Source organism: Thamnophis elegans, chromosome Z, assembly GCF_009769535.1.
Source record: "Thamnophis elegans isolate rThaEle1 chromosome Z, rThaEle1.pri, whole genome shotgun sequence".
Classification (NCBI taxonomy): Eukaryota; Metazoa; Chordata; class Lepidosauria; order Squamata; family Colubridae; genus Thamnophis; species Thamnophis elegans.
Genome location: NC_045558.1, coordinates 113,490,610 through 113,516,039, shown reverse-complemented (window position 1 = coordinate 113,516,039; position 25,430 = coordinate 113,490,610). Strand labels below are relative to the sequence as shown.

The window sequence follows — 25,430 nt, the reverse complement described above, 5'->3', positions numbered from 1 at the left end:
TCCGGCCCTCTGGAACGATCTCCCCATGGAGATTCGGGCCCTCGCCACCCTTCGGGCTTTCCGCAAAGCTGTTAAAACCTGGCTGTTCCGGCAAGCCTGGGGCTGATGAGTTCCCAGCCCCACTCAAATTGTTGCGGCTGTTGATGAGTTTTTAAGTTGTTTGTATTTGTCTGTCTTTTTGTTGAGTCAGACCCAACTAATGACTAACAACAACAACAACAGCAACAGCAACAGCAGCAGCAACAACAACAAGAACAACAAGGATGATACTAGTATTTGATGGACTACCATTGTGAAGAGGAACTCAACTTATCATGTAAAGCACCTGAAGGCAGGACAAGAAGTTATGGGTAGACGTTCATTAAAGAGAAATCCAACCTTGGAGAAATTTCCTGACTGTAAAAACAATCCGTGCAATGGCTTATTTCTAGAATTCTTTTGAAATCCAGATCATATCAAATCTTGAAAACAACATATCATTCTCATAAAATATATACTCTCTCCCACAGCTTTTTTTGACTGAAAATGTAGAAAATTCTCAATCTAATAAAAAGAATTGGAAGTTTATTCTGATTATGTTTAATTTCTTTCTCTGAAGAGCCATCTAGCTAGGGGCTATTATATCATTCTAATCCCCCAGTATAAACTAATTTTGATATGAAAAATAAAGTTGGTCCATTAAACGGTGAAAAAATATCCTTTTTGTCATGTGGCACATAAAGCCCAACAATATTAGATTTAACCACTCTGGTCATGATTCCAAAACCACATATTGACCTGCTCATCAGACAAAAACAAACTTGTTGCAACTGTGGTTTTATATATTTTATTTTGTTTAGTTTTTTTAATGGTGCATTAGCCACAATGATATTCCAATTTACAAATTTGCGATCCAGATTTATTCAAAGAGATTGTTGTGGCCCTCATCTCCATAGCTTGATCCAATTCAGTATACTGAGATTCTAGTTGAGACTTATATTCCTTTTGTTTTAATTTTATTACAAATCAATCTAGTTCTGATTCATATATGGCACTCACATCCTGGATGTTGAAGAGTACTGGGCCTAAAACAGAACTTTGAGATACCCCACTGAATATTGTCTTCCATGTAGGTGTAGCTCCACTGAGTGTGGTTCATCATCTAGTTGCAAATCCATCTGATCATGATACCTTTCATCACAGATTGTTCTATCTTATCAAGATGTAAGCTGTGATCTACTTTGTCAGATATTATGTCTAAGTGAACTGTGTTACAATAAGCTTTCATTGTCCTTATTTGTTGTGGACTAACCCATCCTGGATTCCTTTAATTGTCTTCTTTCTTTTATCCCTTATTGTACATAACGTATGTTACTTTATGCACAAATGAAGACAAAGTAAAATTCTTTAAACGTTTCACAGATCAGTAATCTCTCTTCTCTTATTAAAATGAGGTCAGTGGGCAAGTGGAATAAAATTACCATCTCTATTTTTTATACAATATCAATTGGGGGGATTAAACCCTTAAGTGAAAAAATGAAACTAAAGTGAAACTTCTTACAAGAAGTAGGAATTGGAAACAGAGAGACTTGTTTGTTAGTGGTTCACATATCTACAAGGAAGATATAACTTTAACTTAGATAAGAAGTTAAAAAAGGGCTTCTTTTCTCAATATCAAGTTTTGTGTATAAATTAAGTTAAATCAAGGTCAGGGTGGTTTTTCCAAATTCCATCAAGATTGATTAATGTACAGAAACCCACCCACGCCTCCCAAAAAACAGTTCACAATAATCTAAAAGTATTTCATTTAATACCAAAAGAGCAGTTACTATTGCTTCCTTATTAAGCATTCCTTCTTGTTCATATCAGGTCTCAATATAATGATGTAGCATTTGGGGGAAAATATACACCCCAGTAAACCAGCACTGGAGGATAAGATAGAGAAGATCTCCACAGCTACCATGTATTTCCCTTTGCTGCTTAGGTAGGTTGGAACAAATGTCAGCCAAACGCTGCAAAAGACCAACATGCTGAAAGTGATGAACTTGGCCTCATTGAAACTGCTGGGAAGCTTCCTGGCTTGGAAAGCAATGTTAAAGCTGACACTAGCCAGGAAGCCCATGTAACCCAGGACACAGTAAAACATGATCACTGAGCCTTCATTGCATTCCATTATGATTTCTCCCTTCAGTGAATGCAGGTCTGTATCTGGGAAAGGAGGTGATGTACTCAGCCAAACAGTGCAAATAGCCACCTGGATGAAAGAACCTGAAAGGACAATAGAATTGGACAGTCCTTTTCCTACCCATTTCCTCAACCCAGATCCTGGTTTAGTTGCCATAAATGCCAGAATCACGGTCATGGTTTTTGCCAATACAGATGAAAGGGCCACTGAGAAGATAATGGCAAATGTTGTTTGTCGGAGAAGACAAGTTATTTGTTCAGGTCTCCCCATGAAGAGGAAGGAACAGAGGAAACAGAGTAGAAGAGAAAGGAGGAGGATACAAGTGAGGCTCCAGTTGTTGGCTTTGACAATTGGAGTCTCTTGATGCATCCAAAATATACCAAGCACAAGGACTGTAATCAAAAAGAAAACAATAGCCACAGTAACAAAGAGGATTCCTAAAGGTTCGTTATAAGAGAGATAGGTCAACACTTTGGGAATACATTTATTTTGGATGTTGTTGGGATATTCATTTTCTGGACATTTCCTGCAGGCATCCATATCTGGAAAAAAGAAAAAAGAAATCCTTCCAATATTAGTTCTATTAGTTCTTAGCCGGTCTAGACCAGCACATGCAGATAGAATAGATAGAGTACAGTTCATGTTAATACAAGTGATCCATTTTGTGAAGAGAAGATAGCAATTATTGTTTTCAATGAAAAAGCAAACATCAGTCTTATAATGTAAATTTAAACCTCCTTCATTATGCACATAGGATATTGATTGAAAATCAAATAAAAGTGTTTTCTGTCCCCTCTCTCCATTTGTAAAATCAGGTTAGTGATAGACTTTTAAGAGTCTTTAAGAAATTGTTGGAACAAGATATTGGACAGCCAAATTAAAAGTTTTAATGGATCAACTACTTTTGTTCGAATTCATATTTAGTAGGAAACTCTAAATTCTTTTATTATTGCAGATGTAAAGAGAGCAATAGTTCACTAAATTATATTTTGTCACATCTTATACATTAGTTTGTCCTTTGTATTAATTCGACCAAATTGGTATTATTTACCAATTTGACAAATTTAGTAGTTTGTATATTTTAACTACATCTCCATTCAATGGAAAGTAATAGTTGAACAATGGAAACAATCCCACATCTTTTTTTGTTTTATTTTGCTCAGAGACTAGTCCTTCAATAGTAGAAGGATAAATCTATTGCACAGATTACTCAGATCATTTGTTACCTATTGTTGCCTTGGCCTATGAATGAATACCTTCAAATTTCATTTGTGCCCTACTGATTACACTTATGTCATATGTCATCATAAAACAATTGCTACTAAGCTGCCTTCCATTGATGACCTACATACTTCACGAGGCAGAAAAGGCACTGTGAAAATATTTACAAATCTTCACATCATAGACATAAACTGTTTCAACTATTTCCCTCAAAATTACATTGTAGGGCATTGCATTCCAGAACAACTACACAAGAAAGAAAGAAAGAAAGAAAGAAAGAAAGAAAGAAAGAAAGAAAGAAGAAAGAAAAAGAGTTTTTCTTCCATGCCATCACTCTCCTAAACAATTCCTAATTCCTACAATACTGTCAAACTATCTAGTAAGGCTGTCTTACTATTATTTCTCTCATCTTTCTATTATCTATTTTCTTATCTTCTTATGACTATAACCTTTTTCTTGTATCTTATGATTTATATTGCTTATTTAGTATTCTAGTATGATTTATATTGATTCCTTATTTAGTATCCTATACCTACCACTGTGTTATATCTTATAATTTATGATGTATGTATTTTATGATGACTATGATCATGATAGATCAGATATTGCTTGTATGTAGACTGAGAGCTTATCCACTGGAGACAAATTCCTTGTGTGTTCGATCACACTTGGCCAATAAAGAATTCTATTTTATTTCTAAAACTTTTGTTTAAAATTTTAACTGCATATATACAGTACATACATGAGAAGGAGATAAATGAGATAGCAAGACAGGGGGAAACTGAGAGAGAAAAGAAGGAATATTATGGAGAGGTCTTTCCCTTCTGTACTTTTGTTTTTGCTTCACATGGTTCTCTTTGAATAAATAAGAGCTCTGGGATGGATTTTCTGTTTGTAAGAGAATTTTTTCTTTTTGTCCTACCTATTTCATCAGAGATCTGTCCTTCTGAACAGTTCACACAATCATAGCAACAAAATTTCTCTCCTTTCTTCTTCTTTCTGCTGGAGCCTGGATAGCAGTGGTCATTGCACACAGAAATAGGAAGCACCTGAACAATAACAGGTATGAGAGAAGCAGACAATAAAGTACTTACATTAGTAAAACTTTCCAAAACAGTAAACCCACAACCAGGATGAAGAAGCAGAAAAAATGAACATGAGGAAACTTGAGTTAATGAAAGGGAATGGCATTGATTTCTTTAGATGTTCTCGCAGAAGACATAGAATGGCAGAAAATTATGTTTTCATAGGATCTGAAAGGTATTTGGATTACTTTTAATGGACTGATTAGTTTTGTGTTTTTTTCTGAAAATGAGCAAATGCAATCCAGGGCCTTTTACAGCCTGAATGTTTAGAACCAGAATGTGGATCTACAGATAATCCCTTCACAATGGGATGAAGAATTTCAGTCATAAGATGCTGCAGTTCGACTTCCAGTTTGGGCGTTGTCTGTGGGGAGGTGTTTTTTTTAACAGCTCCGGACCCTTGGCTGTGTTAAGCTGTCTAAACAGCATCCATCAAACTGTTTGACAGTTTGATTACCTCTCCTCCGGGCATAGGAAGAGAGGTGAGAAAGCTGTGTTTGGAAAGTGCTCCATTCAACACCCCCCCAGAACATAAATCTGGGGGTGGAGGTGTGAGCCACCCTGCAACTCAGTGAATTCTCCCCGCCAAGGACTTTTCTTGCCTTTTTGCAGAACAAAGGCATATGTCCACCCTCAGCTCAATGATTGATTTATTACTGATTCCAACACGGGCAGAATGATACTGGAGAACTTCTAATTGTATGTATCACAGACTTTAACACCATTTCTTAAAAAATTCCTTCTGATAAACTACTTGCCAGAAACACAAAGAAAATGGCGCTGAACAGCTTTGTAGGTGGGGTTAGGCTCTGATGTTACAGATTTTAATGGAGCTTAGATCATTTAAAGATCATTAACTCAGTAGTGATTTATTGCTAAACTAAATTGCTGGACAAGCAGCTTGCCTGAATTCAGTAATTGGGTGTAGGAGAAGATTAAATGAGAAATGGCCTCTAAGCAGAAAGCGAACGTTTCAAAAAGCACTGGCAGTTCACCTGCTTTGGCATCTAAATTACAGTCACTACTCTCCCCCCACCCAGCTCCCTCCTACTCCTGCAGAGGAACCTTTGACTCAAGAAATACTGCAAAAAGAACTAAGTGTGGCCTTAGCTGAGGCTTTAAAAAATCATGCAGCTGCGATGGAAATTAAAATACAGGAAAAGATATCTGTTGCCCTTAAGGAACTGTCAGAAGAAGTTATGAATTCAGTCCAGATTCATAATCAACAAATTAGAGATGATATTTTAGAGGCTTTTAAATGCATATCGGGCTATGTTTCAGGAATCGAAGATAAATTGGAAGATCTTAGTGATTCCAATATTAACCTGGTAACAAAAATGGATGTGGTCCGGACTTCCTGGGAGGAGCTTGCTGATGGTGGCATCTTAAAATTAGCTGCCCCTGAATTCCTGGTCATGTATCTGTTTAGATGATCATCCATCTGACGTCTTAACAGGTTTCTTATCCTTCAGGCAAGAAGGGAAGAAGATTTAGTTTTGCTGGCAAATGCCCTTTGATTTTTGCAGCTTTTGTGCCTGCAGAGAGAGGGGGGCCAGCCCAAAGCAGAACGGTGTCCATGCTGGGAACTTCAAACTGCCCTGTGCAGTACAAAGTAAGATCTCTCCCACTCAGTTCACAGCTTTGATTTATTTGATTTTAATATGAGCTGAATCCGTTCACGTGGACATTAATTGTTTACCAAGATCATAGCTTCTTTTTTTTTACAAGATCTTCCTCTGAAAATCTATTTACTTAGAGGCTATTAAAATGGCACCGAGCCGGCTGGATTCTCTGGTAACAATGATTATCTTCTTAATTTCCTTGTTAAATGCTACAGAACTCTAAAACTGCAAAGGAGTGTCTTATCACCTGTTTCACAATTGGCCAGCAGAAACTTTTTAATTAGTTTCATTTTTACAAGATTTCCTTTCTCTCATTAATCTTGCTTATCTGGAATTTAAATGGTGATGAAGTTACAATGCTTATTCTCTGAAAGTTTTGCCAAGCCTCAAATTTCAAAGTAAAGGGAGAAATTCAGCATCTTTACTTATAGCTGCACAGTCAGGCAGCAGAGTTTTATTAATTGCTGGAAGATAAAATTTGGAATGGACTCAAAACCAAATTTTAATCTGAAACCATCACTCTCTATCCCCAGGGGCACATCCCCAGTGCCTGGCACAAGGGTGCAGCCTCCGCTCCCTACGCCCCCTGCTGGAGATTTGTTAATGAAAGAATTCTTTTTGAGTGAATTAAGTGTGGCTCTTAACGCACAGACAATTAAAATGGAAGATAAACTTAGAGATCTTAAAGAGGAGATAAAACAGGAGATAAAACAGGAGGGAAAAGAGGAAATAAAAGGGGAAATAAAAGGGGAAATAAAAGGGGAAACAAAAGGACTTAAACAGGAGTTGTATGAGAAAATCGATGCCAGGGTTGTTAAAATTAAAGATGAAATGCTGGGACTTGTAACTGTATTGACAGAACATGTTTCCAGAATTGAAGATAGTCTAGAGGATCTTAATGAGGCTAATACCAACTTGACATTGAAAACAGAGGCGGTGGAACAAAAAGTGGAAAATGCTGAAAAAGAAATTATTATGATACAGTATAGACAAATGGAGCTGGCATTAAGAGTAAGGGGGCTGCGTGAGGAGAAACAGGAGAACCTGAAACAGATCCTATCAGAAGCCTTTGACCGCCTGGTGGGAAGACCAGGGACTAACCTTGACTGGCAGATCGACAAAGTTTATCGCATTAACTCCTGGGTGGCAAAGCAGAAACAGCTTCCTCGAGACATCTTTATATACTTCACTACAAGAGAGCTCAGAAATATGGTACTACAAGAGTCTTATAACACTAAGCTCCAAATTGGCGGTCAAGACCTGATTGTTTTGAAAGAGATACCACCTCAAATGTTAAGAGCCAGGAGATACTACACTTTTTTAGTCGAAGAACTCAGAAACCGTCAGATACAGTATAGATGGGATGCACCATTTGGCATTATATTTACATTTGATAGGCAAAGATATCGCCTCAACTCTGTATGGAAAGCCCGAGATTTTTATCATAATATTTTGGAGGCTGGATATCCTGCATCATCTGGACCTGGAGAAGGATCACAAGAAGGACAGGACAGAGAGCAAACTACACAACTACCAGATAAGATGGAGCATCTCTCTCTTCTAGAAGCACAAGGTGTTATGGAACAAAGACCTAGCCATATGATTACTAGACGAATGGAGAAACAAGCTAAAAAGCAACAAGATCAACAATCACCGGCCATCGATCAAGGAGCTACAATAACAAGTCTGGAAGCAGTGGGAGGAGCTAGGCCTAAGGTTAAACAGGTCATGCAGGAAGCTCTAAAAATGCTTCAGCCAACCAAAGATGACAATTAAGATCTTAACATGGAATGCCAATAGATTGAATTCCCCACAGAAGAGAAAGAAAATATTTCACTATCTCAAACAGTTTAAGAATGACATAATTTGTTTGCAAGAAACTCATATCAAATCAACTGATCAAAAATATCTGATTAACTCAAAACTTGGTCAATATTTTGTAACTTCTGCTATGGAAAAGAAGAATGGTATAGTTGTATACTTAAGAAAAGACATGAAAGCTGAATTAATTGAAGCAGATCCCTTCGGAAGATATATAGCTTTAGACCTAATCCTAGAAGGGAAAAAGATATTACTTTTGGGAATTTGTGCTCCTAATCAACAGCAAGATGGATTCTATAAAAATCTTCATGCCAAATTAGTACAGTGGGACTATAGATCCTGTATACTATTGGGTGATTGAAATGGTGTGATAGACACTAAGAGAGATAAGAAGACTTATCGCCCAAATACTAAGATGCTAGCAAAGCTACCCAAACCTTTTTTTGACATGATGGATGACTTTGAATTGAGAGATATTTGGCGAAAAAGAAATGCAGATATTATGCATATTAAAATCTCAATTTGACATGTTGATCTCTGACCAGGTAGCCACTAATTTATTATATGCAAAACACAATACCTTTTGTAACGCAAACAAACCTGGCAGATGGTTAGCTTATCAGATTAGGAAAAAAAGGAAAACTCGAAATATATCTAAACTGATTTACAGAGGGAAGGAGGTGTTTCAAAAGGAAGAGATTCAAAAGGTATTTCGGAAATTTTTTACAGAATTGTATAAAGGGGATAAAATTAATGGTCTAGCTATAGACAAATATTTAGATAAAGAGGAAATACCTTCAGTTAGAGACGAGCACAGGCAAAAATTGAATCATCCAATAACCTCGGGGAAAATTTTGCAGGTAATTAAGCAATTAAAGTTAGGGAAAGCACCAGGTACAGACTGTTTGACAGCGGTTTACTATAAAAATTTACAGTTAGAAATGGTAGAACCTCTTAGAGAATTATTTAATAAGATTCAAACGGAAGGTAAAGTGCCTCCATCTTGGAAGACAGTGTTTATATCTTTGATACCCAAAGAAGATCAAGATACTACCCAACCAAAAAATTATAGACCTATCTCATTACTTAATGTAGATTATAAAATCTTTACTAAAATAGGTTAATGCTGGTTATTCAACAATTGATACACATTGACCAAACAGGTTTTAAACAGGGGAGACAGATGAAAAGTAATGTCAGATTAATTATTAATGCATTAGAATATTTGGGAAAGAACAACCAGATCCCTGCTGTGTTTATATTCTTGGATGCTGAGAAGTCCTTTGATCGAGTTAATTGGCAATTTCTGTTGAAGATATTGCAAAAAATGCAGATAGGAGATAATTTTTTACAGTCAATTAAAGCAATATACCAACAGCAAACAGCACAAATTATAGTCAATGGAAGTTTAACAGAATCTTTTCAAATTGGAAAAGGTACAAGACAGGGCTGTCCTTTGTCCCCGCTATTGTTTATTATAACTTTGGAAGTATTATTGAATAAAATACGGGGTTTGGATGGTCTAAAAGGGATCAAGATTAGGCAGCAAGAATACAGAGTGCATGCTTTTGCGGATGAATTGGTCATAATATTGGAACAACCACAGGAATCCAGTAGGGTTTTAATGAATACGATTAATCAATATGGTCAAGTGTCTGGTTTTAAAATAAATTTGGGAAAAACCAAAATATTAGCTATAAATATGAATACTAGGATAGCCGCAGTGAAAATGAATGTTTTCCAAAAAAATTTATTTCTCTTCCAAATGTTACCTATACTTAAAAAAGATGTGAATCTTTTAGAATGGCAGAAGGGTATCAACAAATTTGTATGGGCAGGAAAGAAGCCGAGGGTAAACATGAAAACAATGCAGGATGTACAGGAGAGAGGAGGCTTGAAATTACCTAACCTAAAATTATATTACGATGCAGTGGCGATATCTGTAATTAGCGATTGGACTCATTTAACTAATGATAGAATACTGAATATCGAGGGACACGATCTGGTATATGGTTGGCATGCTTACCTGTTATTCAACAAAAAACTGGATAAGAAGTTTAAAAGTCATATTTTAAGAAATGCTTTACTGCAGGTCTGGAAAAAATACCAATATAAATTAAATGACAAAATACCCATGTGGGCAATTCCTAGACATGCAATTGAAAATATGAACATAGCACAAAAACAGGATAGAACTATCTATAGAGAGCTTCTCATTTTGGAAAGGTGGGTACTACAACTAAAATCTTTAGAGGTATTAAAAGAGGAGAAGGTAGTTCAAACATGGTTCCAGTATGGGCTATTACAGGCCAGGTGGAAAATAGATCAAAAAAATGATTTTATCCAAGCTGAAGATAATTTGTTTAAACAAATAAGAGATCAAAGTTCAATGCATATAAAGAGGATATATAATGTATTAATACAGATGGATTCGGAAACAGAATTAGTTAAAGATTGTATGATAAAGTGGGCTCAAAATATTGAAGAACTAATAATGTTGGATACATGGGAAAGAATATGGGTAAGAAATGTGAAATTTACACAAGCTCAAAATGTGAGAGAAAATTTTTATAAGATGTTCTATAGATGGCATTTAGATCCTAAAAAGCTGGCTTCTATGTATCCGAATGTACAGCCTAAATGTTGGAGATGTGGTTCTCTCGATGCTACATATTATCATATATGGTGGACCTGCCAAAAGGTTAAGGCATTCTGGATAAAAATATGGTGGATTACGCAAAATATCTTTAAAGGAAGGATAAAGTTTACTCCTCAGTTATTCTTACTAGGTATATGTACTGACTTTACAGTGATAGAGACTAACTTGATTCTGCACCTAATAACGGCAGCAAGACTGTTGGTGGCGCAATACTGGAAGAAGGAAGACTTGCCTACAACTCAAGAGTGGACATTGAAAGTTACAAACTTAGCCGAGATGGCTAAAATATCGGCATATCTTAAAGATCACTCAAATGAGAGATATAAACAAGACTGGAAAAAATGGATTGACTATATACAAAATAAATATGGGACCAAGAAATTCCAGTTAGCCTATGCTTAAGATCAGAAATGATTTAAATTGTTTAAAGTTAGTTCAGCAAGAAGAAGCTAATGTCAATGCAGAATGTCATTAATTTCTTTATTTCTTTTTTCTCAATAGATTTTAGACTGTGTTTGTTAAAAATCTATACCGTGTACGGGTTCTGGGAAGTCGGGGGGGAGGAGGAGGGGGTTGGGGGGAGGGTGGAGGGAGGGAGGGGTATACATTAGGCTAAACTAGAACTATTTTGACACACAAAAAATTGTATTTTGATGTCTTACTGATTGAGGAATGATGAAATGTTTGTCTTAAAAGAAATAAAACTTTTGAACCAAAAAAAATGGATGTGGTCCAACGAAAGGCTGATGATGCAGAAAATGAAATTATAATGTTGCAGTACAGACAGATGGAATTTGCTTTAAGGATAAGAGGCCTCAAAGAGAAAAACCAAGAAAATCTGAAGCAGATCTTCTCAGAAGCTTTTGATCAAATGATGGGACGGTCAGTAGGGGATTTCAACTGGCAGATTGACAAGATATATCATGTTAATTCCTGGCTTGCCAGACAAAAACAACTCCCAAGAGACATTGTGGTGTATTTTGCCATGAGAGATATGAGGAATTTGATATTGCAAGAGTCTTATAAAACCAAGTTGCAAATTGGGGGTCAGGAGGTGATTGTTTTGAAGGAAATACCACCCAAAATGTTGAGATCAAGGAAAGATTATGCCTTTTTAGTTGATGAGCTCAAAAATCATCAGATACAGTTCAGATGGGAAGCTCCAGCTGGGTTAGCAGTTACTTACCAGCGGCAAAGATATCTCTTAATTCAGTATGGAAGGCTCAAGATTTTTATAATAATATATTGAAGGTTGGACATCCCCCCTCCGGGGCCCAGAGAAAGAAAACAAGAAGGACAAGACAGACAGCAAGGTACCCAAGGATCATCAAGGCTGGATCAACTTCCTCTCTCAGAACTAGAAGGAGTGAAGGAGCAAAGCCAAACGCGCGTGATTACTAGGCGAATGGAACAAGAGTTAAAAAAGCAACAAGCTTTGCAACAAACACGTGCAACCGTCCAAGAACTCACAGGTTTTAGATCAGAAGCAGTGGGAGGAGCCAGGCCGAAAGTCAAACTACAGGATTTTCAGATGGCTCTTAAAAAGCTTCAGGGAGCTAAAGATGATAACTAAGTTCTTAACCTGCAATGTTAACGGCTTAAAATCTCCACAGAAAAGGAAGAAAATAAATCATGATTTGAAACAATTTAAGAATGACATAATTTGCCTGCAAGAGACACATATCAGATCAACTGACCAGAAATATCTGATCAATGCAAGACTTGGACAACACTTTGTAGCCTCTGCCCCAGAGAAGAAAAATGGTATAGTTATTTACTTTAAAAAGGACACGAAAGCTGAATTATAGAAACAAACTCTCAAGGAAGATATATTGCAATAGAACTTGTATTAGAAGGGAAAAAGATGCTTCTAATGGGAATATATGCTCCCAATCAACAACAAGACAAATTTTACAAAATGTTCCATACTAAATTAATACACTGGGATTATAGATCTTGCATATTAATGGGTGATTGGAATGGTGTTATGAATACCAAGAAAGACAAGAAGGGTCTCCTGCAAAATACCCAAATGTGAGCGAAATTACCCAAGTCTTTTTTCGATATGATGGATGATTTCGAACTGAGGGACATCTGGCGAGAAAGGAATGCAAAAGAACAAGACTTTACATTTTTCTCTGATAAACATTAATCCTTTTCTAGGATTGACTTTATATTAATAACAAATGATTTGCTTTCTAGGGTAAAGAAGACAAAGATATGTTCCAGAGCTTTAACAGATCATAATCCGGTTTGGATGGAGCTGGAATTTGGGAAGGAAGCTAGAAGGACTTGGAGATTAAATGAAAATTTATTTCGATATGAGAAAAATATTAATGAATGTAAAAAAATTGTTGAGAGAATATTTTGTTTTTAATATGAATAAGGGCACATCTATGGAAATGGTCTGGGATGCAAGTAAAGCGTACATGCGAGGAGTCTTAATAAATTTAAATAGGTTACATAGATGTAAACAGGGGAAAAAAGAACTGAACTAGAGGAAGAGATCAGGAAGAGAGAACAGGAGCTAATATTAAACCCTGGAGATAAAAAGATTAAAGAAGCAATTACTTTATTAAGAGCGCAATTTAACATGCTGATGTCAGACCAGGTGGCTACTAATTTGTTATATGCAAAACATAATACTTTTTGCAATGCAAATAAATCTGGTAGATGGTTAGCATATTTTATTAGGAAGAAACAGAAATCTCCCAATATATCAAAAATACATCATAAAGGGAAGGAAGTGTATCAACAGGATGAGATTCAAAAGGCCTTTTGTGAATTTTTTACAGGATTGTACATGAATGACAAAATACAAGGTTTAGATATAGATAGATACCTGGACAAAGAAAAAATACCCATAATTAAAGACAAGCAGAGAGAAGATTGAATCAACCAATAACCTCGGGGGAAATTCTCCAGGTAATTAAACAGCTAAAGGTAGGGAAAGCACCGGGTACAGATGGTTTGACAGTGGCTTATTACAAAAATTTACAATTAGAAATGGTAGAACCCCTTAAGGAATTATTTAATAAGATCCAAATGGAAGGGAAGGTACCCCTATCTTAGAAGTCAGCCTTCATATCCCTGATACCTAAAGAAGATCAAGATCTTAGTCAACAAAAAAATTACAGACCTATATCATTACTTGATATAGATTATAAAATTTTCACTAAAATATTAGTGAATAGGTTAATGTTGGTTATTCAGCAATTGATTCATAATGATCAAACTGGTTTTATATAAGGGAGACAAATGAGAAGTAATATAAGACAAATTGTTAATATACTGGAATACTTGGGAAAGAATAATCAAATCCCTGCAGCGCTTATATTTTTAGATACCGAGAAAGCCTTGGATCGAGTGAACTGGCAATTTTTAATGAAAACAATGCAAAAGATGCAAATAGAAGAGTATTTTCTACAATCAATTAAAGCAATATATCAGGAACAAACAGCACAAATTATAGTCAATGGAAGTTTAACAGACCCATTTAAAGGTACAAGACAGGGTTGCTCCCTATCCCCATTATTGTTTATTATAACCCTGGAATTATTGTTGAATAAAATACGGGGATCAGATGATTTACAGGGAATCAAGATTAGGCATCAAGAATATAGATTACGTGCATTTGCAGATATTTGGTTATAACATTAACCCAACCACAAGAATCTAGCAAGGTTTTAATGAATATGATTAATCAATATAGCCAATTATCTGGATTTAAAATAAATTTAGGAAAAACAAAGGTGCTAGTTAAAAACATGAACACTAATCAAAGGGAAGAATTAGAAGAAACGACAGGATGTGAAATAGTTAAAAAGGTTAAATATCTAGGAGTCTACATCTCAACCTCAAATGGGAAACTGTATAAGTATAATTATGAGCCACTATGGCCTAGCATACAGATAGAGATGAAAAATTGGGGGAAATTACAATTATCCTTGTTGGGAAGAATAGCAGCAGTGAAAATGAATGTCTTGACTAAATTTTTATTTCTTTTTCAAATGATACCAATGCTTTAAAAAGAAGCAAACTTGCTAGAATGGCAGAAGGGTATTAACAAATTTTTTTGGGTAGGGAAGAAGCCGAGAATAAAAGTAAAAATAATGCAAGATGTACATGAGAGAGGAGGTTTGAAATTGCCAAATCTAAAACTATATTATGAAGCAGTAGTTTTATCAGTAATCAGTGATTGGATTAACTCAACAGATGATAGAATACTTAATATCAAAAAGCATGATTTGATATATGGTTGGCATGCTTACTTGCTATATGACAAAAAGTCATATTTTAAGGAATGCTCTACTGCGGGTCTGGAAAAAATATCAATGTAAACTAAATGATAAGATAGCTATATGGGCAACTCCTAGACATTCAGTAAAAAACATAAATATAGTACAAAAACAGGATATAACTACATACAGACAGCTTCTCACCTTAGAAAGAGGTGTATTACAATTAATACCCTTGAATATACTAAAAGATGAAAAGGTAATTCAAGCATGGTTTCAGTATGGGCAATTCCATCAGGCCAGATGGAAAAAAGATCAAAAAATTGGTTTTATGCAAAATGAGGATAATTTACTAAAACAAATTAGGGATCAAAGTCAAATGCATACAAAAAGACTATATAATGTAATAGAAATGGATTTGGAAACAGAATTAGTTAAAGACTGTATGATAAAATGGGCACAAAATTTTGAAGAACCAATAATGTTGGATACATGGGAAAAGATATGGGTAAGAAATATAAAATTTACACAAGCCCAGAACTTGAGAGAAAACGTTTATAAGATGTTTTATAGATGGCATTTAAATCCTTAAAAAATGGCCTGTATGTATCCGAATTTACAATCTAAATGCTGGAGATGTGATTGTCTTGATGCTACATATTACCATATACCGTGGACTTGCAAAAAGGTAAAAGCATTTTGGATAAAAATATGGTGGATTATGCAAAACTTTCTTTTAAAAAGGATAAAGTTGACCCCTCAGTTATTGTTAGGTATAACTACTGATTGTACTGTTATAGAGACTAACTTGATTTTGCATTTAGTAACAGCAGCAAGACTGTTGGTGGTGCAATACTGGAAGAAGGAAGATTTGCCTACTATTCAAGAATGGACATTAAAAGTAACAAACCTAGCAGAGATGGCTAAAATATCAGCATATCTCAAGGATCACTCAAATGAGAGATATAAACTGGAGTGGAGAAGATGGATTGACGATATTCAAAATAAATATGGGACTAAGAAATTCCGGATAGTTTATACTGAAGAAACAAGGAATGATATAATCTGTTTACAGTTAGCCTAGCAAAGAGGAGTTGAAGGTTGGGGGAGTTCGGGTGTGGAGGGCGGGTGGAAGGTAAACATTTGTAAAAGTTTTTTTTTTTCAAAAAATCTTCAATTAAAAAAAAGATGCTGCAGTTCAAAGTCAAGATATTGTGTGAGAAATTCAATTTTTGCAACAATTTTACAACAAAAATTCAATATGAAACCATTTTTGCATATTAAGAAAATCTTCCAAATCGGAATTTTTTAATGTTAATTGGCTAAAAATTCTGCAGATCATTGTTATGTGACTATGGGACACTGAGCCAGTTGCCATGTGACAGATATATAATCATTTGTGTAACAATTGTTTTGTAAGCAATGTGATCAAATCTGTAACAATGGCTCCAAAGAGTGCTTTTACTTTTATTATTAGTTGACAATCTGCAGTTACTATTCACCTGGTTAAAGCTTATACTCCAATAGTGTTTCTCAAATTCCATGGCAAAGTGGCCAGTCCTCATTGACAAAAATGGATTGCCTCTGAGCAACAGCACATTACTGAATGTGCAGCTCCATTTGCAGAATGAATGGAGAGGCACTCTTATCCATGAAGCCCACTACTCAGACAAATAGACTTTCATATGTATGCTTGGACAAATAGACCTTAATGTGTACATATGATAGTGCCCGCCACTTGTGCAAGTGGAACTGCACATCTGCGGCTCACACAGAACCATTTTTTCCAGGCATCCCCCCAGTAAACAAAGCTGTAAAGTTTGGGGACCACTAAGCATAATAAAAAATTAATCTCAACATATTGTTCTATACCACTTCAACAGCTTCACTTCATAGTTTGGCATGTTTCCTATGATTTCTAGATTCCAAAATGAATTAACATGTAAAACTATGGGTCTTAGGAAAAAAACAATGCTCATCCCTGTATAAAGGCTGTGGGTCTAGTAAATTCTCTAGAATAGAAAAACTCTTCATCTTAAACTAAAGATAATTTAAATGAGTAGTTATATTTTTCCCATTTAAGAAAGAAATATCCCTACCAAACAACTACTAATATAAGAGCTTTGATGTTCAAAAGGACAAGTGTTTATGTGTAAAGACCAATAAATGAAGAAACAATTAAACAAATAAATTTTATGTATTAGAAATGAAAAAAAATACCTGCCATGGTTTTAAATCCTGATATATTACTTGTTCTGTTCCTATAACATTTCTATATTTGGATCTGGACTTGAGTAAGACATCCAAAGAATGTGCCATAACATGGACTGCATTGTAAATGTTGCAACTATGTCCGTTCATGCTCATTTCAAATAATATACTCGGCAGACTCTCTAACTTCTCATCCCCAGTGCAAAATACACTGTTATCTTCATTTATACTGGAAATGTGTAATGGGCAGACAAATGCCTGCTCCCAAAAATTCTGAATGAAATTGTCTTCTTTTGCCCAATATGGTCTTACACTCTTAAGAAATTCTTGGAATCCAGGGGGATCTTTTGAATGAACTGTGAATGATAGGGCACCATAGAGACTCTGTATATCCCAAACTCTCTGAATGGACAATGATTCAAAATTCCAATGGGAAGTAACAATCCACACTTTACTCAAAGGCGGCAGTGAAGTCCAAGATGCTACAACAATGATCATTCTCAGATTTTGCATGGCTGGACTTAGAGCATAGATTAAACACACTTTGACTTTATCATCCATAAAGAGTTGATCATATCTTAACTCCATTGACATCAAGTGTATATATTCATCTAAATATGCCTTTGGTGGTGTTCTAAGTATGAAAGCATAACAAATGCTGTTTTGGGAAAGCAATGGTTCAATTTTCTGCAAAAACATGTCCCCATAGTCATCATCCACAGCCAAGATACCAATCCAATTCCATCCAAAATGCTGAAGTAATTGAATAACCCCGGTGTACTGACGCATTTCATTTGGAACCATCTGGTACAAGGATGGAAATAGATTTTTCTCACTATCTACTGAAGAAAATGTTCCATAGGCAAGCTGAAAGTCAATATATAGAAAATAGTCAGAACCATAACATAAGAATATGAAATGGGATTCATATTCATCACAACTAAGGCAAAAAGTTGACACTGAACTATAGATGGAAATTATGTAGGTAAGTTAATATATTGCAATATTGTATCAACTACAAGGGTGTCTATGTTTCTGAGCCCATTTTAACTGAATGTGAAAACATTTAAAAACATAGCACAAAATTGAAAGCAAGGTATTTATTCTCTGCAAAAGTCTTCTTCTTTGATTACCTGAATGGAATCAAGCAGCATGTAGGAGAAGCATATTCTGTAATGGCCCAAGCACTTTGAATTCAATGCCAACAGGATTTGCTAATCGACAGAGTTCTTAATTTCTAAATTATTACTTATCCCTATAGATTATTTGTATTAATTGAATCTACGATACAGTGTTCTCCTAGATTTCCACACCGAAAGTCAACTCTGGAAAGTGTCCTAAAGGTGCTTTATGAATGAAAGGAATTTAAAAATTGGGATTCTAGGGAGCCATCTCAAGGATCTACCTGTGGAGTCTTGTAGTTGGCGAGGACTGTGGCCATGTTGAAAGAGGTCTCTGTCAAACGTCCTCCAATAGCAGCAATAAATATTTTCTTTAAATCACAGGTAAAGTTGGGGACAAACTTCTGCTGTGTAGAAAGTAAGCTCAGAGTTGCTTTATAAGTAATCCTTGCAGGAAAATAGTTGTTCACAATGTGGAAACCCAATGTGATGTTTGGTAAGAGCTCAGGGTTCCCATTGATCTCCTTGACAGCAAACACCAAAGCAAGGATTTGCTGATACATTTTTGGCAGAGAACTACAACAAAAATGATCAATATAACTAAAAATTGAAAATGTTGCAAAAATCTAAATATAATGGGGGCTTTGGCCTATCTGATTGAGAGCTTTATCAAGTTGCTGTATTAACATCAGTGAGAGAATGGATTACTCTTAGACATAGAAGGTTACTGTTTTAGACGATCACAATCTCCAATTAGGATGGCATGTCTTTTTATGGTATGACAAAAATAAAACTCATTGATATTTTCAAAGACATTACCATATTTTTCAGAGTATAAGATGCACCTTTTTTCCTCAAAAAAGAGACTAAAAATCTGGGTGCATCTTATACATCAAATACAGTATTTTTTGCCTCTCAAAACCCCGCCCCTTCATCACAATGGCCATGCATCCTTTTATGGAAGCTTTTAGAGAGCTCCTGGAGGCTGGGAAGGGCAGAAATGAGCAAAAAATAAGTGGTTTTTCCTTGTTTTTGCCCCCCCCTGCCCTCCCAGGAGCACTCTGCAAGCTCCCCCAAGGCTATTCATGCCTCTTTTTTGGGGGGGGGGAATGGGCCTGTTTTTGTGAAAAACGGGCCGTTTTTGGGAGGTTTGCAGAGTGCAAAAACTTTTTTTCCTTTTGGAAAGTCTTAGGTGCTGCAGATTGTCAGCTATTTCCTTCTCCAGGACATGGATAAATATACCTGGAAACATCTACCTACCTACCTACCTACCTACCTACCTACCTACCTACCTACCTACCTACCTACTCTCTCTCTCTCTCTCCCTACCTACTGTATTTCTCTATCTATCTATCTATCTATCTATCTATCTATCTATCCCTCTATCTATCTACCTACCTACCTACTCTCTCTCTCTCTCCTTGCCTATCTACTGTATCTGTCTATTTCTCTCTCTCTATTTCTCTCTATATATATCCCTTCATCACCTACCTACCTACCTACCTACCATCTCTCTCTCTCTCCCTCCCTCCCTCCCTCCCTCCCTCCCTCTCTCTCTCTTCCTACCTTTCTATTGTATTTCTCTCTTTTTTTTCCTTCTCTATCCTTCTGCTCTACTTTTAGTACGGAAAAAGGTGAAAGCCAAAATATATATGACAATTGCACTTTGGTGCTCAACAATGGAAGTATTTATCCATCCAAAGTAGGAAATCTGGGGAAAGGGTTGACATATAAAGATATCCTAAATGTGGAAGGAGAACTTAAAACCAAACAAAAGTTACAGAATCAAGGTGTGGAATTATCATGACCACATATGCAAAAACATTTGAGATACGAGAAAGATATTAAAAAGTATGGTTTCTGCAAAGAGCTTACAATGTTTGAACAAATAATGTTAGGAGTAGATGAAAAGTTAATAAACAAAATGTATAATTTTATGCAAAGCTTAAAAATGGAAGATGAACAGGTAAAAGAGACAATGATAGTATGGGCAAAAAATTAGATACACTATAGAATTAGATAAATGGCAAAAACTTTGGAAAAGAAATTGTAAGTTGACAATGACAATTACATATAAGGAAAATTTATATAAAATGCTTTATAGGTGGCAACTATCAAACCCAGATTAGCAAAGATGTTTAAAAACATGTTTGCCAGATGTTGGAAGTAAAACCAGTCACTGGGTACGTATTATAACATGTGGTGGACATTTTCGTTGTAAAAGCAAAGAAATATTCAACAAAAAGACATACATGGTTAGAAAAAAATGTTTTAAAAATACATAGATTATAAAACAGAAATATTTTTGTTAGGCATAATACCAGAAAAGTATGATAAAGAGAATCTATACCTAATATTACATGTTTTGACAGCAGCAAGGATTGTATTTGCACAGTAATGGAAAAATGAGGAAACACCTACAGAAGAAGACATAATTTTAAAAAATCTATATTGTGCAGAAATGGTAGATTGACACTAAAAAGAAAAGAAAAGGAAGATACACAGTATTTTTGAACATGGGACTTGTTTTACAAGTGGTTGGATAGTAGAGGTAGAAATTAGGAACCAGAAAAGTATTATTATATATAAATAAGATGATCCAGACAATGCACTGTTCATTAAATACCTATGAATATAATGTGAAATAGACAAATAAACTGTTACAAAAACCTAACAATATGACTAAAGTGTTTCCTTGTCTTTCCTTGTACTTGTGTACCCAAAGCTATAAAACTGAAAGGCCATGAATTTCAAAGTCATCCTTAAACCAGACCTATAATTAACTGAGAAATAGTCATTTGAAGCTACAGTTGCTGAATAGCTAGGAATGTGCAGTAATAGGTGGAAGAGATGCTGAAACCCTTAAATAACTGAACTTCTCAAAAGAGTTGCTATGCCTTGTCTCACTGCAAAGTGTTCAAGGAAAAACTCAATGTAACTTCAGATCGTTGTCTGAATGGACTAGGAGAAAGCAATTCTTGTACATCCTTGAAGTACAACATTTGTACCACTCCAAAGAAAGGAAAGTTGTTTTTTATTTTTATCTCCTGCCATAATTTGTCTTTGGAAAGAAACAGTTTGCAGATCATAGACAGGAAATGTGCTTTCAATCCATATCTAATTGTTGACAGTTCTGTCTAATATATTTTGTATATAATACAGTACATGAACACTTAGAGATTCACTGATACCATCCCCGTCCTATTTTGGTAATATGAGACAACCATAGAAAAACTACTAAGAAGTAGTTCAGATTGTAGCGACTGGACCATAGAATCATAAGGGTGAATATGATTGAACGGATAACACCATCATGTTATCCATTCAAGGACTCTCACAAAGAAAAAGCAGGTGAACCAAGGGTGAACATTCAGCAGGTTCTGACAGGTTCTGGAGAACCAGCAGAGGAATTTTGAGTAGTTCAGAAAACTGGAAATTTTGAGTAGTTCAGAGAAATACTACACCTAGCTGGCCCCAGAGTGGAGTGAATGGGGATTTTGCAGAACTGGTACAGGGGTGGGTTTCTTGCCCCGTTCCAACTGGTTCGGTTCAGTTGGAATGGGGCCGGCGGCGTCCTCGTGCACGCGCGCAGCGCACGCATGCATACTAGCATCTGTGTGATGCTCCAGCTGCTCCTGTAGATCACGCAGGCGCTGTATGGTTCCTGCACATGCATGGAAGCGCAGAACTCGTCAAAACCGGTAAGGAATGCGGGCGGCAGGTGGGCCCTTCGCCGTTCCCGGAAGTTACCGGGGACCGCCGCGAACCAGTTGAAACCCACCCCTGAACTGGTAGTACAAAAATTTGAATTTCCACTGAGGTTAACCTATTCTCCAAAGCATCTGAAAGTGGACAAGAAGCAATGGATTGGAATTAATTAAGGAGAGAACCATCTAGAACTAAGGGGAATTTTTGACATTTAAAACAATTAATCAGTAGAAGACTTCATAAATTGTGGTGCTTATCTCTTTTTTAATCATTTGTCTGAAATGGTGTAGGAGGCCTCCAAAGTTCCCTTCAACTCTATTATTCTGTTGTTGTTATTATTATTACCATCAAAATTGTTGACAATTGCCACCAAAGAAAAGTAGACTTTCCTGTATATAAAATTTTCCTATGTCTAGCAGATTAATTCCATGGCATCATTTCTGACTATTCTTACATACATGGCCTCTAAACATTCACAGTACTATAATGTTTTCTCCAAACTAATTCTCCCACCACACTGTGAGTTTTCAGCTTGTGTATTATTCCTGTTTGTATCTTACTCTTATTACAGTAATATAGAGAGTATGACTTTTTTTCTATCTTAATCCTATTAGAGTAGTGCCAGAATATTATATGAGATAGAATAAAAAGGATTCAAATGGCCACTTCTCTATACACTAGTCAACAAGTTATATTTTGAACATAAGTAGAAGCTTGGCTATTATAAACCTGACATTTTGACAAATTATCATAAACTATTACAAATGGTTTATTAACCACAAACCGAACATCAGTAGAATTATATACATTTGTGCATTATGTGAAGGGACATGAAGTTTTCTACTCAATAGCCAATTCTTACACTTCAAAAAGAGGGAAAACTAATTAACAGAAAATTCCCCATGATGTTATAGGTTGTGAAATTTTTCAAAAACTTATCACTATAATCCTGCTGCTTAACTCCCCCCCCCCCCATTATTTTTCACTTACTAGTTTGAAGAGGAAAAAGTAGAATTTCTTACATCACTTCATTGATCAAGTCCTAGAGGGATCTTCTGTGAGGGGAAGACTGTTATAGACCGAAAGGCTTGAGAGACAATTGCCCCAAGATAACATTTCCTGGCTGAGCAAATTGATGGGCTATAGGAAGAGGGTCATCTGGTATGCTACAATTCATAGCATATGTTTGACATGTATACAGAACAGGAAACAAAAGTATCATTGCTATCAATTCCATTCCAATGTGGATCATTTCCATCCTTCCATCCCTGTACAGAAAATATTCTATCTCTACCCTATAAAACTAGGTGGCAGTGTTTTTTTTTCATTATCCTTTCATATATGGTCTCTAGACAGTTGCCACAATATACAAAGAAATAGGAGAGCCGAGAAGAAAAAGAGAGGAAAATTACAGAAACGATTAAGAATAACAATAATAGCAATAAAACAGGTTGGAACATTAAATGAAGATTTAAATAGAGTTCCTATTTAACAAAATATATTTTGAAGATAGTAAAACACTCACAATAAGCAGACTTTTAAAAATTCAATTCATAAGGACACCTATAATTTGGACCATTGTGGAAATATAAGTCCTCTCCAACTGTCAATAGTTGTAATCTTTCCTGAAAAAGGGCTCAAGTGTGTATTTAATTACTGTAATTTGCTTTGACTTTTTTTACATCACAAAAGTGCAATGGGCCTTTTTTAAAAATCAACTTCCTGATAGATACACAAGCAAACTTCATATACAATAAATTGATCGTAGTTATTAAAATTGAAAAGTATACTAGGTAAAATTAATACACTGGATTTATTTTCATGCATACATTATTTACCCTAAGTTGCCCATCAAAATAAAGAAATCTGCCCAGCAATGACACTTTCTACCTCATAACATATTTGTAATTCATTCCATGTTTTAATATTGTATTTTTAAATGACATACAATTCATAGTTGGTCATAACATCTTAGTATAGATACCTCCAATTCTGTTTTAAGCCCAGTATTTTCACACAATTTCATAAATGATCTAGAAGAGATGATAGAAGGGAAAGTTATCAAATCTTTAGAAAATACCAAGATAAGAGGGAATAGTAATATTTTAAATGATGATTCAGAAAGTTCATTAATAGATTTGAACACTGGGCCCTATTTAACAAAAGCAACTCAGTAGTGACAAAAGTAAGGTCATACACTTACCAAGGAAACCAATACACATGGGTATCAGCAGATAACACAGACTTTGATAGCAGCAACTATGGGAGAAATGTAGGTATCTAATAGACCACCAATTAATTTCAAAATTCTTTCTTTATCTTAATCTTATTAAAATGGTTATACAATCCTCAAAAAATACCACTAAATCTAGGTATTTTGTTCTTCTGAGGAGTGTACAGAAACATTTTAATTATTTCCCCTTGGAGGGTGGGCCGAAGCCCATGATAAGACGATGTGAGATCTCAAAGCTCTGAGATCGCAATCACACTTTATTGCTGGGGGGGTCCTAGCAGACCTTAATCATCCTGAAGAATGGTGAATGGGAAGATTATATCTTGCTGATCTCAGGGATTTTGCAAAATCTCTGAGAGAGCAAGAAAAGTCTTCTAGCTGGTAATAAAATTCCAGTCTGTCAAGACGGACAAAGTCAGGGCAACCTCAGAACGGAACAATGTGGAAAGAGAAAGTGTTTCCAGCTGGTGAGAAACTTTATTGTTTTTTTAAAAAACGGACTGCCTATAAAATCTAAAAAACAACTAATTTAAATCAAAAAATAGAAGAAATTAGCCGCAAATTTGATTTTTGTAATGGTTCTGGACAATGGTTATCTTACTTTTAAATGTTATTTAAATGGATTGAATCTAAGCAAAACCTTTTCAATGGATGGGTTAAGCTTTCTTCTGCTAACACTTCTTTGTGCTTTCTGCAAGCTACAGATGGATTGTTTTGATTTTGACATTGTAAGCTTTATTGCTTGCTGGTTGGTTTAAGATCTGATAAGATTTTACAGCTGTTCCTTTGAAGTTTGTTTTCGCTCACAAAGAGTGAGCGAGTGTTTTAATCTTGCTGACCTTCTAAGAAAAAATATAACTGTGTATTAACATGGCGTCCCACAGGGCTCTGAATCTCCGAGGAGTATTTTTAGCACCACAGAGAGTGTTGGATTACAGAGGAAAGAATTGAGTGAAAATTGGATATTTGGTGCACTTAACAACAATATGATGAAAAAAAATGAGGATGTTCTTCAAATACAAAATAAGAAGATTGAAATTCAAAAAAACTGAAATAAAGATGAATATAAAGATTGAGCCCATGATATTCATGGCAATTGGTTTATTTCTGAGGGAGGAAGGAATGGAATATTGGAATAGGAATTAAATGGAGAGAAATTTATTTCAAAGGACAGGACATAGAAGAAGAAGAAACATTAAAGAATTTATGGACTATGAAATACTATTTGCAAAATACTTAATAACACTGCTGATAATTAAAGATAAGCTGAACAAGGAAACAGAAAGAGGCCTCAAGATTACATGAGAGATATTACAAACGAGGTTGCTAAAAGGAGTCCATACAGAT

General features: G+C 35.6%; 1 protein-coding gene across 1 annotated transcript in view; it reads right to left on the bottom strand.

Annotated features, from left to right (window-relative positions):
- Positions 1-1,807: 1,807 nt before the first annotated feature.
- LOC116521523 (vomeronasal type-2 receptor 26-like) overlaps positions 1,808-25,430 on the bottom strand; it is a 58,785-nt gene continuing 35,162 nt past the window's right edge. The window contains exons 4-8 of the mRNA XM_032236184.1: positions 24,054-24,109; positions 18,427-18,718; positions 17,031-17,888; positions 4,308-4,434; positions 1,808-2,706 (exon numbers count right to left, since the gene is read on the bottom strand). Coding sequence (XP_032092075.1) covers positions 1,808-2,706; positions 4,308-4,434; positions 17,031-17,888; positions 18,427-18,718; positions 24,054-24,109 — 2,232 coding nt within the window. The remainder of the gene's footprint in view (positions 2,707-4,307; positions 4,435-17,030; positions 17,889-18,426; positions 18,719-24,053; positions 24,110-25,430) is intronic.